At 38.5% G+C, this 21875-nt stretch overlaps 1 protein-coding gene across 2 annotated transcripts in view; it reads right to left on the bottom strand.

Moving 5' to 3' along the window:
• GALNT18 (polypeptide N-acetylgalactosaminyltransferase 18) overlaps positions 1-21875 on the bottom strand; it is a 210611-nt gene that overhangs the window by 88085 nt on the left and 100651 nt on the right. For both annotated transcript variants that reach the window (XM_053946333.1, XM_053946332.1), the window contains exon 4: positions 20204-20370. In XM_053946333.1, coding sequence (XP_053802308.1) covers positions 20204-20370 — 167 coding nt within the window. The remainder of the gene's footprint in view (positions 1-20203; positions 20371-21875) is intronic.

A 21875-nucleotide genomic window follows, 5' to 3' on the forward strand; every position in this document is an offset into this window, starting at 1 on the left:
TGTTCAACATTCCTGGTAGAATTCACAAGAATTTCAGTTTGTTTCCTTTATTTTTTCTTTTTTTTTTTTTCTTTTTTTTTTTTTAATTTAATTTTAGCCCTTACTTCAAAATTTACCTTCTGAAGCAAGGCTTGAACACCTGTGGTCAAAGTAGAGATACTCTTGGGACCCATCAGTCACTGCCCATTAAGGACAACTCAGGATGTGTGAAACTGATTGTTCATGTGGAAAACTATGCACATGGGCACTTATATCCAGGCCCTCCCCCACCACATTTTTCAAATAGCTTAATTTTCTCGATAAATTGCAGCAAATTTAAATTACTTCCATAAGAACTCCCAGCTTAATTTTTACTGACATTATATTTTTACACATTAAAATTCTGAATCCTAACATTGACATAAAATATTACTTGGGAAATGTAAAGGTTTTTTTCCCAGGACATCTTTCTGTGAAGGACTGTTAGCATTAAGTACTACCTGTATCTCATTCAGCCAGCTGTGCTGTAGTCTGTATCTTTGCAGAAAACCTACCAGACTCCATTTATTATAGATATCCAAAGGCTTGAAACTACCTCCTATTCAATTCTTCCGGTATCCTGTTTGACCTTTCACTGTGAATAATGATTTTGCACAGATAATGGCTAATTTCCTTGCACTGGATTTTATTTGCAATGATTTGCAGTTTGATTTGTAGTATATCCACATTTTTCAGAATAGTTACTGCCTGACTTCTCCAATTTAAACCCTTTAGCATCTTCAAAAGAACGCTTCCTGAACAGCTAAATTTGTAATGGAATTCCACTATTCAATTTCCTCTATCTATGAGCACTAAATTTCTTACTTGTCTGCATACTGCAATATGTTGCATTGAAGACAACTTTGGACTGGGTAATGATCTCATTTTCCTGCATAGCATTCATCTCAGTTAACCTCAGAGGGTTTATACAGCTATATTCTTATGTCATAGGAGGAGGTTGCTTCCAGCTGTATAAACTCAGAGTTATAATTAATATACAAACCTTAAAAATCCTGAGCAGCATTTATTCCATAAAGCAATACTAAGAAGCTTCTTGAGGTGTGTGGCTCTTCCAACTCCAAGGCTCTCACATCACCCCCACTTTCTAAACCTGCTCTATGTTAAGTTAAAAATGTGTCAATTGTACCCTACATAGCAAACACAGCGATCCTACTGACACTGAGAGTGTTAAGTGGCCTAAACAAAGTGTAATTAATTTCTTCCTTATATTTTCTGTATATACCATCCAGTATGCTTAAAGCAAGGTTCTGATTATGGAAACAAGACAAATTAACATTATTTGAATAATTTATGATAACCACTAACTTTTTGGTTTCATAGCAGTACTACATAGATAATCTAGCATTTTCCACAGAGGAGTGGAAAATGCTGGATTAACAAAAAATCAAATGCAGCCACTTACATTCTGCACAGTATTTCTACCTGAGGGGTTTACAGATTCCTCCGAAGAGCTGCTTGTAAAACTGCTGTCAAAGGAACTGGCAGGGTTTGCTACCTGAGCTACAATCAGATAATGTGAAGAACCTGAACCACATACTGCAATTCCAATTAGGGAACTCAAATCAGGAAAATAAGTAACTCCAGTAAATGTAACAAACATAAGATGACAAAATGCCTGAAGAGGCAAACAAAAAGTGGTCACAGTTCAAATACTACAAATTGGAAACTAGTCAATGCTTCTGTCTTTCACCACAGACAAATCAGGAGAGCCAGTAGATTTCCTAACATCTCTCTGAAAAACATAGCAGGTGAGTTTTTTTCTTTTTCTATTTTTTTCATCCACCAGAAGAACAAAAAGCTCAAACCTACAGCAAAAGCAAATAACTTTCTGAAAAGCAAAAAGACTACCAGTTTCTAACAATAAGTTATTCTCAGTCTTTTTACTAAGCTGTATATGAAAGCTTATGTCAAGAGTTCCTTTTTTTTTAATTTGCTATGTGAGTGAATCTTTTTGGTAGCTGAAAAGCTAACACTGTACGTGTTAATTGGAAGCATTTGTGAAAACTAATTAAAATTGCTATGCTGCAATTGTGCTTCAGAAAAGGTTTTTTGTATCAAATCCTAATAAAGATTTGTTCATCTTGTACATGCCTTATTTAATCCCTTCAGGTGGATAAACAAAGAATGTATCAGTTGTATCTTAGCAGAGAGGGAGTCACTCTAAAGACATCAATTAGGGAGCATGGTACTAGTTATCCCTGGATAAAACTCAAAAGCATGCATGACCATGCCACCACTGTTTCCATGTGACCATTCCCTAATGAATTTGTCTCCCTCATCCTTTTGCTCTCATCAAGTCTATCCTTCCCTAATGATGTGAAATGGACCTGATATTTCATATGCACTAGCACTCACAAATCCCTCTGATACCAGCTGGGATTAAATGTATGTAAAATTCATGAGTAGCTGGATGAGCTACGTCTCCATTTCCTCTTGGCTGTGTCCACACATAACACCTATCCTTATCAAACAATGCCTTATTTTTCTCCACCCATCTGCTACTTCAATTTTGGAACCCATTGATCTCATTGGTTTGACTTGTAGTGTAATGAACAAAACCAGCAGGAGAATCAGGGAAAACATCTTGAAGGTTTCTCACTGAAATCCTGTCATTCTCTTCACTAAAATCCAGTCATTTCATCCTCTTCATAAACACTTTGTGTTTCACTACTACATGACCCACCACCATTAAAACCTCTCTGTCTGAAAGCCTAAAATATCCATGATCTCAGTGTTATCGGGCATACATGATTGGGATTTGCCACTCAGCAAGTAAAGACATCCTGTGAGGACAGGGCACCATGGCAGCTCCCAGCACATGAAGCACTGTGCAGATGTGTCACTTCCAGCTCTGGGAGCAGCTTGGCTGAGCTCCTTGGGGCACGGTGTCAGGAGCAGCTTGGCTGAGCACTGTGGGGCACAGTGTCAGGAGCAGCTTGGCTGAGCACTGTGGGGCACAGTGTCAGGAGCAGCTTGGCTGAGCACTGTGGGGCACAGTGTCAGGAGCAGCTTGGCTGAGCTCCTTGGGGCACGGTGTCAGGAGCAGCTTGGCTGAGCTCCCTGGGGCATAGTACCAAACCCCTGAGCCAGTTCGTGCACAGTTACCTCAGGTCTGCTGTCCTGCAACTGCAGTTCAATGCCAATATGGCATTCTTAAAATACTACCAACTATTCTCTTTGAATCTGCATTTTAATAACCATAGTCTTTTAGTCATGAGAGGTTGCTCTGGAGCTCAATCCTTTTAATTGTTGAAGAGAAGGCACTTTTACAACTCCTTAGCATCTGGCCATCAGAAATAATTCTGTGAATTGAGATGACAAGAGCAGCTTTGGTGAGAACTATTCAGCATCTGAATTAAACAAATACAGTCAGTGAGGCTCAGCTGGGCTCATAAATCAAAAGTGATTATGTTTACATGCCAAAATGCAGTCAACACTTTTTAAAGTTTTAAACTTGTATTTCTGGCTTAAATTTTCAGTCACCTTAAGCCTTTTTAACTAGTGTAATAAAGATACTACTGAGATTGGAGATTTTGAAATCTAACTGGACATGGTCTTGGGTGACTTGTTCTAGCAGACCCAGCTTTGAGTAGGTGGGTGGGACTGGAAGGTCCTCAGGGGTCACTTCTCACCTCAGACACGCTGTGACTCTGTGATGGAGTTCACATCTGCCTTGGAGAGGACACACTCACTTCTTTTGATGTACTTCTGATAAAATAAACAGGCAGTCACAGAACAAATTACAACACTGAGTAGATGGTTTGAGAGCAGTACAGGAACTGGGATGAGAGTGATTTGGCCCTTCTGTGAGCTTGCAACATCCAGTCAGAATTTTACAGAATCTGATTTTAATAACCGTATTTTTTAAATTTCCTAGATAAAATGAAACCCTGCCAAGAAACTAAGCACATGTTTCTGACACTGTAAGGTCAAGGTTTTTGAAACAGATGTCTAAAGCTTTACTCCTTAACCCTTGCTTTCATCATTGAGTAGAAATTTCCTAATTTTGACAGACCTGCAGAGACTAAACACTACAGCATCCAGTTGAACAAACAGACTCACCAGTTGCAAAATAATGGGATTGAGTCTGTTTCCTTGTTTATGAAACTCTGCCTACCAGTGAGTAAGTAAAGCTATAAAATGCTTCCACTTTAAATCTATGTAACAACAGTTAATAAACACCAATCAAGCTGTAGCTGATCTGTGTTACAAGTCTTCCAACAGCAACAGTTTGATAAAGAAATTGAGCTTTGCAATTACTTGTTTGCCAGTGGCAAATGAAGAAGCATTAATGTGAAGGAACCTGGTGATCTTACGCACCACAGGCTGCTATGCAAAGAACAAGCTGTGAGCCTTTTTATGTGAATTCTCCATACATAATTCAAACAGATTGCAGAGCCTGATGGTGATGGTTTTTCTTTCATAAACAGGCATCTCTGTTTAAAAGTACATCTCAAAAACATTTTTTCACGTGGAGACAGTCAATGGTGACCAAATACTTTGAATATTACAACATGAGAGATACTAAAGGTATCTCTAGCTCTATCTGTTGGCAGAAGAACATTCACAGTACTGTTAAGGGCTTTCAGAGAATCGTATTTTTTTCATATTTGTCCAGGTCAGATGCTGAGGTCAGAATTATTTACAGTAGAATGAAAATAAACCTACCAAATACAGAGAGAAGTTTCTACTGCTGGTTGCAACTCTGCCACCTTCCCTGTAACAGCAACAACAGCTTCTGAAGTATTTTTATGACAGGTCAGAAACTATAAGAGGTTTTTTTGAATATGAAATCCCTGCCAGAAAATCCACATGCTGACTAAGCAATGAATGTTTATGAACTTCACCTTAGTGCTCTTCTGCTAAAAGACCAAAAATAGTTTGACAAATATACCATCAGCCTGCAGCACTAAATGGATTTTGAGAGATCATCTGGTCTTTCTTCTTGCCCCAACACAGAGAGAAATTTGTTCCAATTAATCCTGACATAAGTTTGTCTCATCTCCTTTTAATTTTCCTCAGCAAACATTGTCCCATGCTCCTTATAGATAGATCAAATGAAGCACACTGTAAAGACAAATATATTAAAGGTATACCTAAGTCTGTTGTCTGGCACACCCCAAACCTGCAGTGATTAAGTCTAGATACCTGCATTTGAAACCATAAAAATAACTTCAGGCTAACCACTTACAAGAGCCACAAGCCATAAAACCAAAAACTGGCATGAAAGCCCTAAAACACTTTCTGCAACTCTCCACTGACAAGAATACCTTTTCCTCATAAATCTCAAGACCAAGAGCTACTCTTGAGTAACAAGCCCCTTTGAACATTCATAAATATTAACGCATTTCTGATGGCAAATTCATTGTAGCAACTTTGCTTTTCAAGCTGGTATTTCAGGATGCCCCTGGGATGGGGGAAATGGAATGACAGATAACACTATCTCCCATCACCAAGCTGCAAGAGAATCCTCCCACGAGCAATGCTGGATAGTCACACCAGTAGCCTGTAGGGGGATGATAGCTTTAAGGATTTGGCAAGACACATAGCTGGCTCTAAACCCTACACAGTCATCAGTAACATTTAAAAACTAGCTTTTATACAGAACACGGAAAAACCATCCAAATTTGCTCACTGCCAAATCACTTGAAGACAATCAAAAAAAGAGCAAAGAACTAGTTTGAGAAAAAAACACTTCAAATACAAAATTGCAGGAGGAATACAGGGAAGGTGTTAGGATATAAAGCTATCAATTTCAATAAAAGAAGGAAAAATAAGCATTTTAAGTCTTAAAAGGTAAACCAGGAAAGCGTCAAATATATCAAATCCCACAAGGACATAAATGATTCAAGAAAAGTATTTTACAGCACTTTAAAAAAAATTAAAATTTACTGAAGTCAGCTGATTGAGAATGAAACTCATCTACCATCTCAGACAAAAAGTCTACAACTGTCTTGCAATTTGCACTGAACTCCCTTCAGAAAGAAATTAATTTGGTTATTTAACGTATTCTCAATGTTAAAAGAATAATAAGATGACAGGAATTTGTAACTTGTCTAATAAATATTCCAGATAGTTGTCACAGTACATACAGTTCCCTGGATTTTAATTTTTTTTTTCCATGCGTATATCAAATATGTGATGAATTATTACTCTGTTTATGGAAGCCAAGAGATTGAAGTCATTGTTCATGAATTCTGGTACCATATGATACAAGTAATTTCACTGAATGTAATGGCATCAAGGAGGATGGGATCCATTATGCATCTAATTGCTGAATAGCACCTAAACCAAGGAATACCTCCCTGTTTCCACGTAGGAGCTTACAAAATAACACAAGTCACACAAGTAACCAGGCTTACAATATACACAGCTGGCTGCATGATTAGGTGTTCAGTCCATAAAGCACAAAACAGGACATTTATGAGGGTTAGATACTTTTCAAAAGGCGACTAAATTTTAAGTGAGATTTTCTTGAGCAGACTTGTTCCCATTTTAGCATCCGTGCCAGTAACAGCACATTAGCAAAAGAGTCTACTGAAAGAAATGCCAAGTAAACACATTGAGGAACCTGGAATGAGATGCCAGGGATGAACCCGAGCAAGCAGTGTAATTCCTCAAGTCTTCCCCGGTGGAGCTGCGACTTGGCATACATGGGAGAGGCATTTATTTCCTACAGAGAAAGGCAGAAACATCCTGCATGGCCACACCACCAACCTGCTGTCACTCCTGCCTGTCCTGGGAAGGCTCACCCATTCCAAGCAGATCCAGCCCTAGCACTCCTGGTCCTGTCTGGCAGGCACTTCTGCGCACTTCACTCACAGAAACAAAGTTTTGTCTCCTGGGGGAGATGAAACAGTTGGAATCAGAATTGTGCTAAAGTATGTCTTGCAGAACATTTACAGAGAAATTTGACTAATTTTTTCCAGAAGAATGCCAGACAGGGCATTGGTGGTGCCTTACCCTACCAAGCAGATGTGGAACTGTCAGGCAGCTATGCAGGTACTCTCAGGATTACTGTACCATACCTACAGTGACAGGCCAAAGATCTGTTCACTACTCCCTTCAAAACTGGCTATTTATTCTCTGTAATTCATGTATTTCTCAGCTGTCACTAGTTAATCCCTTTTGGGATGCTACTGAGTTTCTGGGCTGCAGCTTAGTCAACACGGGTTCTGCTGGTAATAGGATAATGCAGGCAGTTTACTCCTCAATTTCAACAGTATCTTTAATCAAATTATCCAAAACTCAAAGAGAATGACCTTCCATTTCTAAAAGGACCCATTAAAAATAGAACATATTTATTTTATACTTACTGGTGCTTTTATAGCTTTTTATCAGTCAGGAAACCACTGTACAAGTAACTGATTACACAGGTAACTGCACGTGGCATCACATTTTAAAAATATAGTACAAAGGCAGAGGAAACACTTTTCCCCTGCCACAGCCATTTATATAAATCACAGGAATTCCTTCTGTAATGGGTATGTATGGCACAGACAGAAATGCAGTTTCACACTGATACAAACTTTTAAAAATGACCAGAATCAGAAATCCACTCAGTTCAACTGGAGATGGGCAGGTTGGGGAAGTTAAAGCTGCAGAAAGCCTGGATCTGATAACCAGACAAACCTGCTGTGATTAAAAGTTTCTGAGTGTGGAAACTTAACCGAAATAAAATCCATCCCCAGCACACAGATTCTCTAACTCAGGTTGTATCTGGTATAAGCTAAGTGATCATTGTTCTGTATTAAATGAATCACCCCACTATTGCTCTATTAGGATGGGGAAAGACAGCCAGAATAGCAGTGGAGCAGAGTCCATCCAAAGAGTTCAGAATTTTCTAGAAAATATTCTATATGAACTCTAAGCCACAGGGTGCACACAACACTGTGCAACACCATAGAAATTCATGCAACTTTTGAAATATAGTTTGTCAAACATCAGAGCCAAGTCTTGATGCATAAGATCCTGAGCAAGATAAATCATCCACTGCTGTTTTTCATGTTACTTTGGTAACTTTGATAATCCAAACCCAGGAAGTCAAGAAAACTATTGAACATACATCTTCTTTTACAGTTCTACTAAAAATTTCCTCTACTTTCTTTCTTGCTGACCTGAAGTTGATTGAGCTATTATGCAGTATTATGCACAGTTGATTAAACCCAGTTTGATATACTCTGAAGCAAAAGGCATATTTTTCTAGGGTACTTTCCATTAAAGGAAAGCTGATTAGACCCCTTTTTTTTTTCCATTTTACTGCACCTAAGTAATTTCTCTCAGTGTTTCAAGTTCAGGGCCATAAAATGATGGTTAGTTTAACAGACCATTTTATTAATTCACCTTCCCTAAGGTTTTTCTTTTTAGATATTTTAAAAGACCCCTGACTTCCTAATTTTTGTGTGTGATTGAAAGAGTGGTAAAAAGAACAAATATTGGACATGTCTAACCTGTGCAGAGCTTGCAGTATGAATTACAGATCTCTGGAAGTGACTCAGGCTCAGTTTTGCAATCCTCTTCCTGGTAGACTCCGTTGGCTCCCAGATGGGTGCTCCAAGGAGCTGAAACTTCTGGTGAGAGCTTGACAGGATCACAGAGGTTCCATTTGGGAAGACAACAGGCATTTACTCTCTTGTGGTGAACCACTTCTAATTTGAGGAGATGAGCTATATAAGCTGACCTAGCACCACTAGGATTGGATTTCCTTCATTTGGTGAAGGATTAGATTTCTGGACTAATCATACAACTTTATGGATAATATTTTTCCTATGTCACAAGAAAGAACCTATATCACACTGTAGAACATAGGCTATTAATGAAAAATTAAGTCCTAGGAGTCAGCACCTTTCAAGATTGGTCCACAAATTAGAAACAACACTTAAAGGCTTTAGACATTTGGTAAAGATGGAGTAAGAGACATAAGGATAAAAAAAGCTATAGAAAAAATAAAAGTAAAAAAACCCTAAAACTTTTTAAGTAGTTGAAAAACTGCATTTTTTTCCCTTTTGTTTTTAAAAATAATTTTCAACTGAAAGCTTTCGTGTATCTAATCTTCTTTAGATTGAGTATCATAATTAGTTTAATCTCAGCATCATTTCAGAAAGGCAGCATATCAGCACCAAGAGCTTTCTGTGATGGAAGCTTGAACACTGAAATTATTGTACCATTCTCACCTCAGGGACTGTGACTGCACATCTCCAAAACCAACTGAAAAGCCCATTCTACAGCATGCAGTAAAACACTAATTTTGGCTGTTTTGCACTGGATTTACTCATCTGGCTCCTGCAGAAGTGCTCCTACCCATATGATGTCTGAAGCTTTGCAGAGTATTCCAGGCTGCTGTATTTCCATCTGAGAGAGAAACACCGAGCAGCTCCCATGGTCAATGTGTTTTCAAGGATATGAACTACCAACATTCCCTGCTATCAAACTCTTCCCAGAGCTCCTACTGGGGCATACAGTTATAGAGGCATTTACTCAGATTTCAGGAGAAGAGTAGATCAGTAACAGTTTAGTTGGAGTTACATAAAATACTGCTGAGGGTCAACTGAGTATCAGGAAACCTGTAAAGTACTTCTGTATCACTGTGTAACAACTGATCTTTTTAGGCTTGTAGGGTAAAACTAAAGTACAAATTCTCTTATTTCATCTGAAATTTCTCTTCCTATGATCTATATGATCATTCTGTGCCCACATGTGATGATGTTCCTTTTAACAAGCCATTGAGGTTTCCTCTAACTTCATTATTTTGTGATGTTCTTCTCCTCTGGGAGATATAATTACTGAAGCACAGAGACCCAGTAAATGAAAATTTCCAAAGTCAGATCTAGAGGAAAAAAAAAAAAAAAAAAAAGACAGCAGCAAAATAACCTAATAACCTTGACTATTTCTCTTGCTCTTAGTCAGTCTTTGGGCTCCCCAGGAGAAGGGAATTCTGCACAAAGTCTTTGCTTTTCAGTAAAAAAAATCTCCCTTTCTTTTAACCAACCTACCTTTTTTTTTTTTTTTTTTTTTTCCTTGGCTATGTTACAGCTGAATTTTTCTGGTGAAAAAGCTTTCCTAAAGTCTATTTTCACACATTGGACTAATGCTCTAAGCTCAGATGCCGTAAGATTTATTCCTAGAACAGGAACCTTCAGAGTCTAGCAGGTCTCCCTCTTGGACACAAGGCATTCCAGAGGTTGTCATGGCACAGCTTCATTCAGTTCTTGCCCTTTTACAGAACACTGTGCAGCACAAATAGCATTAATAAAGATTAAAGCTAACTGTGGAATACATTTTGTCTTTGCCTGTGAGATATTAACCATACACACAGTCACACAACTTTTGCCTCCATAGTCCTTGCATTTTATCTATTTGTGCGTGGGGGGAAATTGGTAAAGAGAAAAAAAACCATTTCTTTGGAAACAGAGATACCAGATGAGAGAACACACAAAACCTGACCCAGTGCTACTCAGTTTCACTTGCATGTTCCACACCGGTTGTCAAAGCCTATGAACGACCAACAAAGAAGTTTCAAGTGCACAAATATCCCTGAAATGCAATCTAGACATTTCATATAAGAAGCAGACCTTGGGGAGATGTTTCAAACTTGTTGCCTGTACAGTAATAACAACACTAGAAGGCAGGGAATCACAGTCTTATTTGACATGGGAATGTAAATACATTTTTCAAGTACTGACACTGCAGTCATTCATGGTAATAAAAACCAGAAATCATTGTTTATTTGCTGGCAGACAAGTTGTCAACTTGTTTATTTGCTGGCAAATTAGTTGCAACTTGTTTCTCATTTTAGAAGACCTTGTTGTTCTCCTTCCACTTCATGTACATGAGCAAAGCTTGAGACTAGGAGCAATAGGACAGGAGAAATAATTATCTCATAGCCTGAAAGACTGATAGATCATCTATTTAGCCCCAGAAATATCTTCAGGCTTCCTTAAATTTCACCATAATTTGATTAGCCATGCAGATTTTTTTTTTCACCTTCATAAAACATTAATGCTTTTAACATCTCATTTCTTATTTATTTTTTTACTTTATTTTTACAATTATTTCTATTTCTACTGTATGCAAATCTTCCGGTTATTTGTACTGTTTGAAAAGGTTGCTTCAAATGGAAGGCAGCAGCTTTTGAAACATTAAACAATTATTAGACGGGCACTGGGCCAAAGGAGTGTGTCAGTGAGGAGCAAAGGAATAATGCAGCAGCTGACACTGAGCTATCTGGAGAAAACTGAAAACACTTAGCAATTCCATCGAGGTTTTCCCTGCTGCCAAACGAAAACAACAATGATTCATGCTACCATGTTACTTAGCATTCATCATGATTCTGAATTACTCAGTTGAAAGTTCACACTGCTGTGCAGACAAACCCCTTTAAATTTAATGGAAGACAATATGTCCTTTGAGTTGGTATGTTTGAAAGGAAACTAATAAGAAAAAAATAAAAATAAAACCATAATTTTATTCACAAACTCCATTGCAAAATGCCATATGGATGTGGCAGGAGAATTCAGCTCCACATAGGTCCCCAGTCAGAAGCTGTCACTTATCAGATGGCCAGGAGAGTAAGATTTGCCCAGTCATGTAGGAAATTGGCTGGAGAATTTACCCAAAATCTAACTCTAGACACTTATGAAAATGAAAAAGAACAGGAAGGGTATTTATATTTTCAGCATATAATCTCTATCTCCATCCATACAAACTCATGCACCCCCAGACCCTCACAACAGAGTTCCACCAAGTGGTGTTAACAACTCTGGTCATGGAGACCCAACGAAAACAAAATTTTTTTTCCCAAATAAACCAGGTGAGGAAAAACAAGCAGGAATTTGCACTCTCTCACTGTCTAACCCCTAAGTCCTCATTTTTCCCTTGTTAATTGCATCATCATAAATGAAAGTTTTAGCTCTTATTCACATTCATCACATTTTCCATAAAGTTTTAAACTGAGCTTCCCCAAAGTTTTCCCAAGCTGCTACTTGCAGCACACTGCTTTAAATAGGCTGCTTTTCCAGGGTGAAAGGAAAGAACACCATTTCAGTAACATCCCCAGAAATCACTAGCAGTAAACAAATGAAGTCAAGTAATTTAAAATTTGGCCATCAAATATACTTAGAGAACACTTTCAAAGAACTCAATGCCAAACATATCTACAGAAAAGCAGACCAAAAGAAAAGCCAACATGAATTGTTTTAGTTCTTTTAGAATTCACATATCCTTTGTTAAAATGTTCTCTACTTAAACTTTAGGCTTACACAATGGTTTCACAATGCCTTTAAAATATCTAGCAATGCCTATAAATATGCCTTTGTGTGGTGACCAAAGATTAATCTGTAATTTATGAATACATTTTGCTAACAGATTTTTATCATTTAGTGATATGCTTGAATACTCTTAAATAGTTCTTTAGGCAAATCTCTTCTCATGTCTTGGATCCTTCAGCACACTAAAAAATTTTGAGGTTCTATCATCACAAAGAAATTGAAGTGTTTGAAATTATCAGCTCTGGCAGGAAGTGTTACCACTACATAAAGTTAAGAACTCAGCATTGTTTTTATGAAAGTTATCTTTTTATTCATTTTTCTTTTTAAGAAAAATATGCTTGGGTTGAGAAGAAAAGGCAAATTTTAATGAAGTTAATTTAAAAGGCAATTTTCATTTCTTAACTTTCTGTAGGACAGAATCCTTTAATTCCTTTGTCTGACATTACAGAGTATTCTCCCCACACCCTGTCAAACTCTTTCAATTGTAAGTGCCATTCTTTTGATAAGGAAAGAGAAAGAAATCCTTTAAGAAGTCATTCAGGCTCCTAAGAGCTTACATTACTAGAATATTTCAAATACAATTTCTGTTGAGGACTTCATGGGAAAAGACGTCAAAAGGAAATAATCTGATCAAAGCACAGTATCTTACTGACATCCCCAGATATTGGCACTTTTCTCATGAATGTTTTTCACTGCACCAAATCTATACCTGTGGCTGCTACTTGAATTTAGTGACATGTGCTTGAGAACATTATCAACAGAAACCATTCAAGCATTTTTGAAGGCAAATAATCTGACAAATGTGAGAGGGGGGGGAAGAATGGGGAAAGAAAAAGCTTTTTCAACCAAGCAATTTCTCAGAGTTCTCTAGAGATTAATTTTAAGGCTAAAATCACAGTGATGGTACTGAGAAGTGCACCAAGGCAGTATTTATGTGCTGGCATCCTCAGAGTCAGGATGCCAGCAGCCCAGAGCACCTCCAAGGCACACAGGTTGAATTCCTCATTACTACCAGAAGAGCTTAATCCAACCCTGTTCTCACTGAATGTGACTGCAGCCTTTAAGCGTGGTCACATTTGACACAGATCGTGCTATTTTCTGTAAGTTGACCCAAATCATTCTTCCAGAATACCACAAAATGCCAGTGTGCCGCTATTTATCATCACCTAGAATCTGGAACTGTAATTTATTCATCTGTTTCAGGCTTTGCTATGACCAAGAACATGAGGGCACACATGAGTATGCCCACACTAAGGGCTGTGTCATGAGAGGGTGGCAGGAGAGGAGTGGGGATGAAGGATAAGAACACCCTGACGGTGCATTGCACCGCTTGTCATTCAGGGGACACAGCAGATGTGGAATAGAAGTGCAGTATGAACTGGCACACCAGGATTCAAGGTAAAACAGAGCCACCATGAGACAAGGCTGGTCCTCTTGGACTTTGTGTATTGAATCCAACACAGGAAAAGGTATTCATCAGACTGCTACACTGCAAGTGTATCAGGACTGAACAAGCTAAATTACCTCACAGATGGAATAAAAGAAAAGATGACCATACATTAACTTTTGGCCCCTGCTGGCTAGGGAAGATTCAATTCATAGCATTATCTGAATGCTTGAATCATAAAGGCTGATGTCAGGAGACTGCAATAAAGGCTCTGTCCTGCACAGCTGCCCACTGTCCACTGATGTGGACAGTGATGTCCACTGATGTGGACAGTGGCTCTGCTATCAGCTGGCACACACATTAAAATGTTGCTTTTCCAGCCATACCAACAGACTGAACTATGGTGTATTGCAGATGATGAAAATAACTGTTCTGCTGAAAGGCCACTTTGCCACTGCCAGCACCCTTTGGAGCACACAGAGCTTCCACAGAGGCAAATGGTCTCACGGCACTGGAACTCTCCCAATTGCCCAGAAAAGGAAGGCTAAGAAGGACCTTCCACCTGAGTTATAAAGAAAGGAGACTGTGATGGTCCCCAACATAAAACTCCATGCTCCAGCTTTCACCCAACTATAATGACAAGGACACAAATGACAATGACACAAAGCCTTGCCTCCAGAAAGAGATGCTAACCCTGCCCCCTCATGTGATGGAATGCAAGTCCTTGAATCTGATGGACTATGGAGTTCAGGCATGGGGGAGTTAGGAAAGCTGAATGAAAAGTATACTTCATAATTGTTCTTAGATGAAAACAAAAGAAAATGGAAAAACATGTATGAAAAGGAGACAATAGAGAGAGAGAGGAAGGAAGCAGGAAGTGATAAAAATATGCCCAAAAAAAGGAAAGAACAGACTATTACTGGTGGTGGAGGAAGGCAGGGAGGGATGATTCAGGCAGGAGTTTAATTAATGCAGCTAAAAGCAAGGGAAAACTGAACAGTGAGATGGGGGAGATGGAGGAATGCAGTTTGTGAGAAAGTGCAGTAAATACTGGGATGGAGGAAATCATAAGAGGCACAGGTACCCTGGAATTTGAGAATATGCAGAATGGAGACCCCACCTGAAGGACACAAACTCACAAAGAAGGATGAGTTGTAGGGATTGGGAGTGAGGAAGTGAGCATTCAAAAGGGAAGACTGTCAGAGTAGAAGTCCAAGGAAAGTGGCCGAGACAGTACAAACCAAGGAACAAGACCACCCCTGGTTGAAATGAAGTATGAATGAACACAGGAGGAGAAAAAGGTATGAAAAGTGGTAAAAAAAAAATAAAAACAACCCCAAAAAAACTGCAAAACAAAACAAAAGACCCCCCCAAAAAAACCCCAAAACCCACTCCAAACCACAAAAAAAAAAACAAAAACAAAAAAAACCCCACAACAACAAAAAACCCAAACAACTCAAAAACCCCAAAAAACCACACAGGGGGCAGAATACAGACTAATTGGGACAAATGGCCTTATTCATCAGCAGTGTGCTTCTCACTTCATTTTCATATCCTACTCCACAACCTCTCCCCTTTAAAGCAGGAATCAAAATCATTGTCAAAAGGACTGACAACTAAGAGGAGACAACAGTCCACAACCAGTCTAGCACATCATATTCAGGACCCAGTGTCCTTATAAAAATCTCACAGTCTATTTACATTAGTGGTTCATATTTTTTCCCACCAGAATTCTGAACTGCATGGCCAGGACATGAATAAGAAGAACATTATGCTCTAACTTCTGGTGACGACTGGAACAGATGGCCACAGGACAAGGGTTTGCCTATGGTTATTTCCTTCTTCTGTCTTTTCAGATACATCCACAGTAGCTGGAACACCTCACTGCAATCCCAGCAGCAGCACACAACATGTAGCAGCAGATATATGCTCAAAAAATTGCCTTCATTAATTCAAGTTGCAGCCTTAAATGTTACTAAAGTAAAATGCAGAGTTTGTAACAATAGCCAACACTTTTCTCAAATCCACAAAAGGAACAGATTTCCTGCTCTATACATAAATATATGTTTCTTAGCATTTGATTCCTAGCCAGCACTGCACAGCCTTTTTTTTTTATGTCAATCCCTTCTGAGAGCTTGCTTCTGTAAAGACTGTGCAATAATGATTTCAGCATCAAGGCCATTAACCAATGCAGAGAATCAGTCTAGGCAGATAAAGTAAAGCCTTCCCAATGCATAAACAACAGCCCAAAAATGAATGCAGGTTTGGATAAACTTGGCCTATTTCCTTGGTTTCAGATGTTTCTGTTTGTCTTGCAAATTTCCTGACATTCAGGTAAGGGAAGAACAAGAATCCAAACAGAAAGAAAGCAAGACCAAAGGTTTTCCCCAGGAGATTGCTATCAACAGGTTTTTCATAGTTGTATGATCTACAAGTAAACCATCTTCAAACTAGGCTGTGCTATGAAATCTAGCAAGCATTTGAACAGCAGTCTTGATGTTTATTCATCACTGCTTTTGTAAAGAAAAAAAAAAAAAAACAGGCAATCTTCTACTCCCAAATATCTCTTAAGAATTACCACAGAAATATAACTTTTTAATGAAAAACTCTGGATGCTTTTTGAAAAGTTTCTTTTCAGTCAGTGTTTTGAGGACAACCTCTTACAGGTGATATGGTTGCACCTGACCCAGTTTTTACCAGTCTGTGCTAATTCAACACTGCAAGACATAAAATTCACATCCTGTGACATCCAGCATTATTACTGCAGTTCAATAGCTGTATTCATGGAAATCTCAGGACAAAATGAGAATTATTACACTGAATATGTAGGACTATTTAATTCATAAATAATGCTTCAAGGAAAAGGAAGGAACCTTGCAAAATCTGAGCCTCTACTGCAATATTATTAACTGTAATGTGAAATAAAAACGTCCTAGAACATGGTGATAACTGCTATAGTATTAAATTTTGCAAGGCATACTCTGGACACACTAATGCCCACTGCCTCCCCATGAAGCTGAACTCATCCTGGCTAACAACTAGCTTTTTTAGAGAGATTTCAAGTCATCTGAAAATACCTTCAAGAGGTACTTTGTAATGCAGTGGTGCTCAACGCCAGCAAAATGACTCAAAAGCCAAACCAGGGCTCCAGTGGCACAGAAGGTCACCACCCTGTCCCTAGAGGGCAGGATGCCACAAACCAGGGGAAATAAACCACAATGCCACTAGTCTACAGCTCAGGCAATTCTTCTAAATATGTTTCTGAGGTCCAATTAACCACCAGCAGTCATGGGTGTGGTCACTCAAATTTTTTTAAGCCTCTTCTCTGAAAAAAAAAAAAATTCCTCTGCTTTTGAAGTAAAAGAAAGAAAAATATATTGCCAAATTGTAAACTTACATGTACATTATCTCTGCAAACAGCACTCCTGAGGACAACGAGAAAGATTCTGATCTGACACTTAAAAATACAGTAAAACATCTGAAATCTGTGCAGTTGCTTAGTCACCAACATGACTAAGACCCAAATGAGACACAAATAAACAACACTGACACTCTGCTTGTTTTAATAAAACTTCTGTTCTCACTATACAATACACAGGTAGTCACTGAAATGTGCCTTTTTTTATCCCTCAATTAAGTTAAATTCTGCTACTAATGTACCTATCAGCATATATGAAACAGTTCAGAGCAATCTTCATCAGAATTCCACCAGAAAAGATGGTATGGTGAAATACACACAGTAAGCCAAGCAAATGGCTTTGTTAAATACAGGATCAAAATTTTAGGACCTGCAAAATCTATTTTCTACTTTTAAATGGCACACACTGGCCTTTTCACAGTTTTCTAAATCCAAACACTTATTTTTAAAAAGGGAAACTTCACAAAGAGATTAATTGAGGTCTCCTGAAACATAATTGGGAACTTGAAAACTGCACTGAGGTTTAGGGAAAGTCATAGATAATTTGCTTGACATCCCTTGAAGTACACGAAATAAAGTGCTATAGCTCATATTGTTCAAGACAAATGTACAGACTTTGGCCCTATACTTGAATTAATGGTTTCCAAAATCAGCCTTCTGGAATTTTAAAAAAGCCCCATCTAGTTCTTGTACTGTTCTTTTCCAAAATACAGGTCTAGAGAAATTTGGGATTCATTAAACCATGCCCATTTGGACTCTGCCAGATCTCTGGTCTCACTTTTTCTTTCTAGTCACTTCCCACAGTGTGATGTTTCCTGCCTGTGAAGCCCATGGCTGTGGCACCACAGAAAGAAATCTTTCATCATGTTAAGAGAAGCTGCCATCCCTGGTGAATGCCGGAGAGTAAAAATACCACTTATAATTAGGATTCTGACAGATCCCTGTGAGAAGCAGAGCTGGAGCCCACTGCAAGCACAAACCAAGTGTTTGCCCCCTCAGGTAAATTACAGGGAAACACAGAGTAACCCACTTATCTTACAAGCAGCAACACTTGCAAGCTAAAGAGCTACTAACAAAAACACAGAATGACACTAAATATAAAGGATTCATCTCAGCAATGCTAGAAGGGAGAAAAAAATGGAAAATGGAATACTGTAAAAGGAAAAGTAAGTTTTAAAATAAATATTTCAAGATTTAAACTAATAGTAGGAAAGCCCATAAATCATCTTTACAATCTCTCCCGTTCTGAAGATCCATCAGGTCCAAATATATGCCTATTACCAGGTCTTCAGCATACATTATGGGATAAAGAGGACTGTAGAAATCTAATTTAATACTGCAGGAAAGAGATGCCAGAGAAACGGTTAGAGGAGTAGCATAAAATCCTGCAGAGGATTGAATTTTTCTGTGAGACTAACTATAGCTCTGCACAGTGTGATTTTGTACAAAATGACATGTAACACCAAGCCAAGGCAGCCAAACCAAAGGTTACCTTCCTCCCAATTTCTGTCTCCCTGCTTGGGGCCAGGAACCCAAGGATTTAAGGCACTGGAGGGTAAAAAAGGCAAGCCTAAATAAAAGGCACAGCAAATCATAAAAATATTATACAGTACAGTACCGATACTGGTACTAACAAAAAAATGTGGCTGGACAGGTTTCCCTGAAAGATAAAGTAGTTCCTGTGATTTCTGTTCTATTTCAGGTATGAAATAATGAAAAATAATAATTTTGGCAAGTCTGTAGAGCACAGTGCAAAGAGTGTTTGTTAGCGAGCTCATCACAGTGATGACAGGCTCTCAGAAACACTGGTATTTCTGACATTGCTCTGCAATGTGCCCACTGCAATAACTGCCTGTAAACCACACAATATCAGACTCAAACTCTAGAAGCTGCTTTTACTCCACCTTATTTCTCTCCTTTTATGTCTGCTTTGTGGCCAGTTTATCAATGTCCAAAGACTTCAGGCCCTGCAGCACCAGCAGCTGCTCAGATTCTTTGAGTTCCCATTTGAAAGGTGAAGGAGTGGATTCACACAATCGCAGCCAAGTCCAGCAGTCAAAGCTGTGTTTCAGTGTTGTGTTACTTCCTAGAAAATCACCAGGTGTTGCAGAAGGGAGAAAACAAAACTTAAGACATAGGCCGACATCAAGTTGTTGAGTTTTGTGTGTAATTTGAAGAGTCAGGATTGCAGTTTTTCCTTCATTCACAGTCAGCAGAAGAGGATATGATGACATGCAGAGCCTGGGGTGGGAAACTTACTTACTTGCTTACCAATAAATTTCTTCTCTGTACAAATCTGAGACACATTTGTGATCAGCAGCAAGTCACAGGATTTAGCTACAGGGATATAGCCAGATAACAGCAGTTGTGATGGCAAGGAAAAGAGAAGCCCTTTGTTCAGCTTTTTCATTCAACAAGATAAATTCAGATTCTCCTTGTATTTCAGCAGTTCAGAATTAACCCCCAGCACAGCAGAATTTTTCTTTAAGTTCAGCATTCTGTGCTTATTAAAATTTCATCACTAAAGTTCCTAGAAAATAAGACTTGTAAATAGTGCCCAGCATGGCCTCACTGACAAGCAGTGAACCATCAGAGATGGGCACTGCAATCCTTCAGATCATGGAGAGCAACATCTGAGCACAGACAGCAGAGAAGCAGCAAGGTAAGTGCTGCTAATGAGGAGAGGAGAACTGGAAATCTAAAAGAGAAGTCTAAGAAACACAGGAAGACATTTTATACAAAACAGAGAGTACACATGTGGAATCATACAGTGGAAATAGAAGTGCAGAAACCATAAAAGCTTGAAAACACTCTCAAGCACTAAGAGTAAAACTTGCTAGGTCTTATCTATTGCTACATTCAAAACTCTGCCTACCAGACACCTCAAACATTCTTTCTTTTGTACACACTTTTAAAAACATGCCCCATTTGTGCAGAGTTCAAGACAGCCCAGCAAGAGTGTGGGATGAAGAAGGGAGAAAACCCACCCATAACATTTGAAAGACCAAAAGGATGAGCAAGAGCCCGAATTCAAGGTTTCTCTTGTATGATCCAGCCTCAGGGCAGGGAGGGGGAAGGACCAAAACCTCTTACCATTGTTACTGTTATCATCAACTAGGATGATCTCCTTGAGCAGGTGAGCAGGAGTGCGGTTGATGGCCGAGTGGATGGAGCGCAGGATCACCGAGAGCGCCTCGTTAACGAATATGAACACAATGCTGACCTCGGGAAGACTCTCAGGAAATGTGAGGTTTCTGCACCTGAAGGGAAAGGTTGAATAAAAGAAAATATGTAAAATTTTGGCAGTCACAATGCAAACAAAAAGTATTTCAGAGAAATCTATCCCCAGTTGTAAGAACACATTAGAAGATACAGAAAGAACATCCTGATACTAAAGCTAAGACAGATGGTGCAGCCAGAAGAAACACATAAACCAGTGGAAAACTTATCTGTAAGCACAGTCAAGGGGTTTAATCAGAAAGAGGAATACTCTCATAACCTGGTGGATTTTTCTTTCCTTTTCCAAAAAGATATATTTCAGCCACATTCCAACTGGATTATGGAAACAGCAGTATGGAAGTGCTGCCCACAACTTCAAAGCTCCTTAGTGTTTTAATGGGGTTTTTTTTCACCTCCTTCTTTCTAAAAATGATTCAAATCTTTCAATTATTTGAAAGCTCTTTTACCACTTCACCTTTTTAAACTGTGAGCAAAATATTTGCTTTTTAATAAAGCCAGAACTTAACTGAGTAAAAGGACTTAACTATTTTTCAGTGAAACAAATAATTCTACCTTTTTCTCAGATTTGAAACTATTTACTAGGATGAAATTAGGCACAGGCTGACCCAAGCAGAATTTTTAGGTAGACTTTGTAGATGGAAATTATTTTCTCTACCTTCTGACAACACTGAGTGGCTATCCTCTCCAGACACCAGGAACCCCTGAAAACTGTGGAAATCATAACAGCCAATATTTTGCATACAGAAAGCATGGATGGATTCAGTATTTTTACATGATGCTTGAATATGACTCCTTAACTAAATCTGCTCTTCAGTTCAAAGAGAAAAATTCTTTTAGGATTTTTTACTTTAATTTATGTAGCAAATAAATACAAAGAAGTATAACAAAAGCATTCCTCTTCATGTGCTGGATGTTGTACAAAAATTAAGTTCAAACAAGATGATCAATTTACTTCTATGCTTTTACAGGTTCTGAAAAAAGTCAGTGCATAGGACACATGACATCCAAGCTGACTGAGATAGCACAGTATTCAAAATTCAGCTGGTCAACCAATTTTCTAAATTCAGTCATTGGTTTAAAAGTGATGGAAATCACATTAAAGAAGCTATTTAATATTTTAGGTACTTTTCTCTCTGTCACCCTGCAAAAGAGTTATCAGGACATATAAAACAGAAAACAGAGTCTAGAAAAAGTAGTAACAGTTCAAGTCGTAATAAGTGTACAGTGTATTTTTAACATACACCTTTTAGAAACAAATAAGAAACCTCATTGTGGCAGAGATTCACAGCTTTTTTTGTTCCATAGCATCAATACCAGAGGGAAATAATTAAAATGCTGTTTGGATTTACTGATTCCCACTTGTGGCTTGATCTTCTGCGGCACAACAACCCAAAACTTTCTTTCCCAAATCAGTTTGTATTTCAACTGGTGTTTTAATCCTCTATTCATTGGTAAGACAGCTTTCAGCATCAGAATGAAAAGCTTTCTTTAAAGCATCCAGGAGTTGATTTTATGCAAAATAAAG

Source organism: Vidua chalybeata, chromosome 6 (genome assembly GCF_026979565.1).
Source record: "Vidua chalybeata isolate OUT-0048 chromosome 6, bVidCha1 merged haplotype, whole genome shotgun sequence".
NCBI classification, from domain to species: Eukaryota; Metazoa; Chordata; class Aves; order Passeriformes; family Viduidae; genus Vidua; species Vidua chalybeata.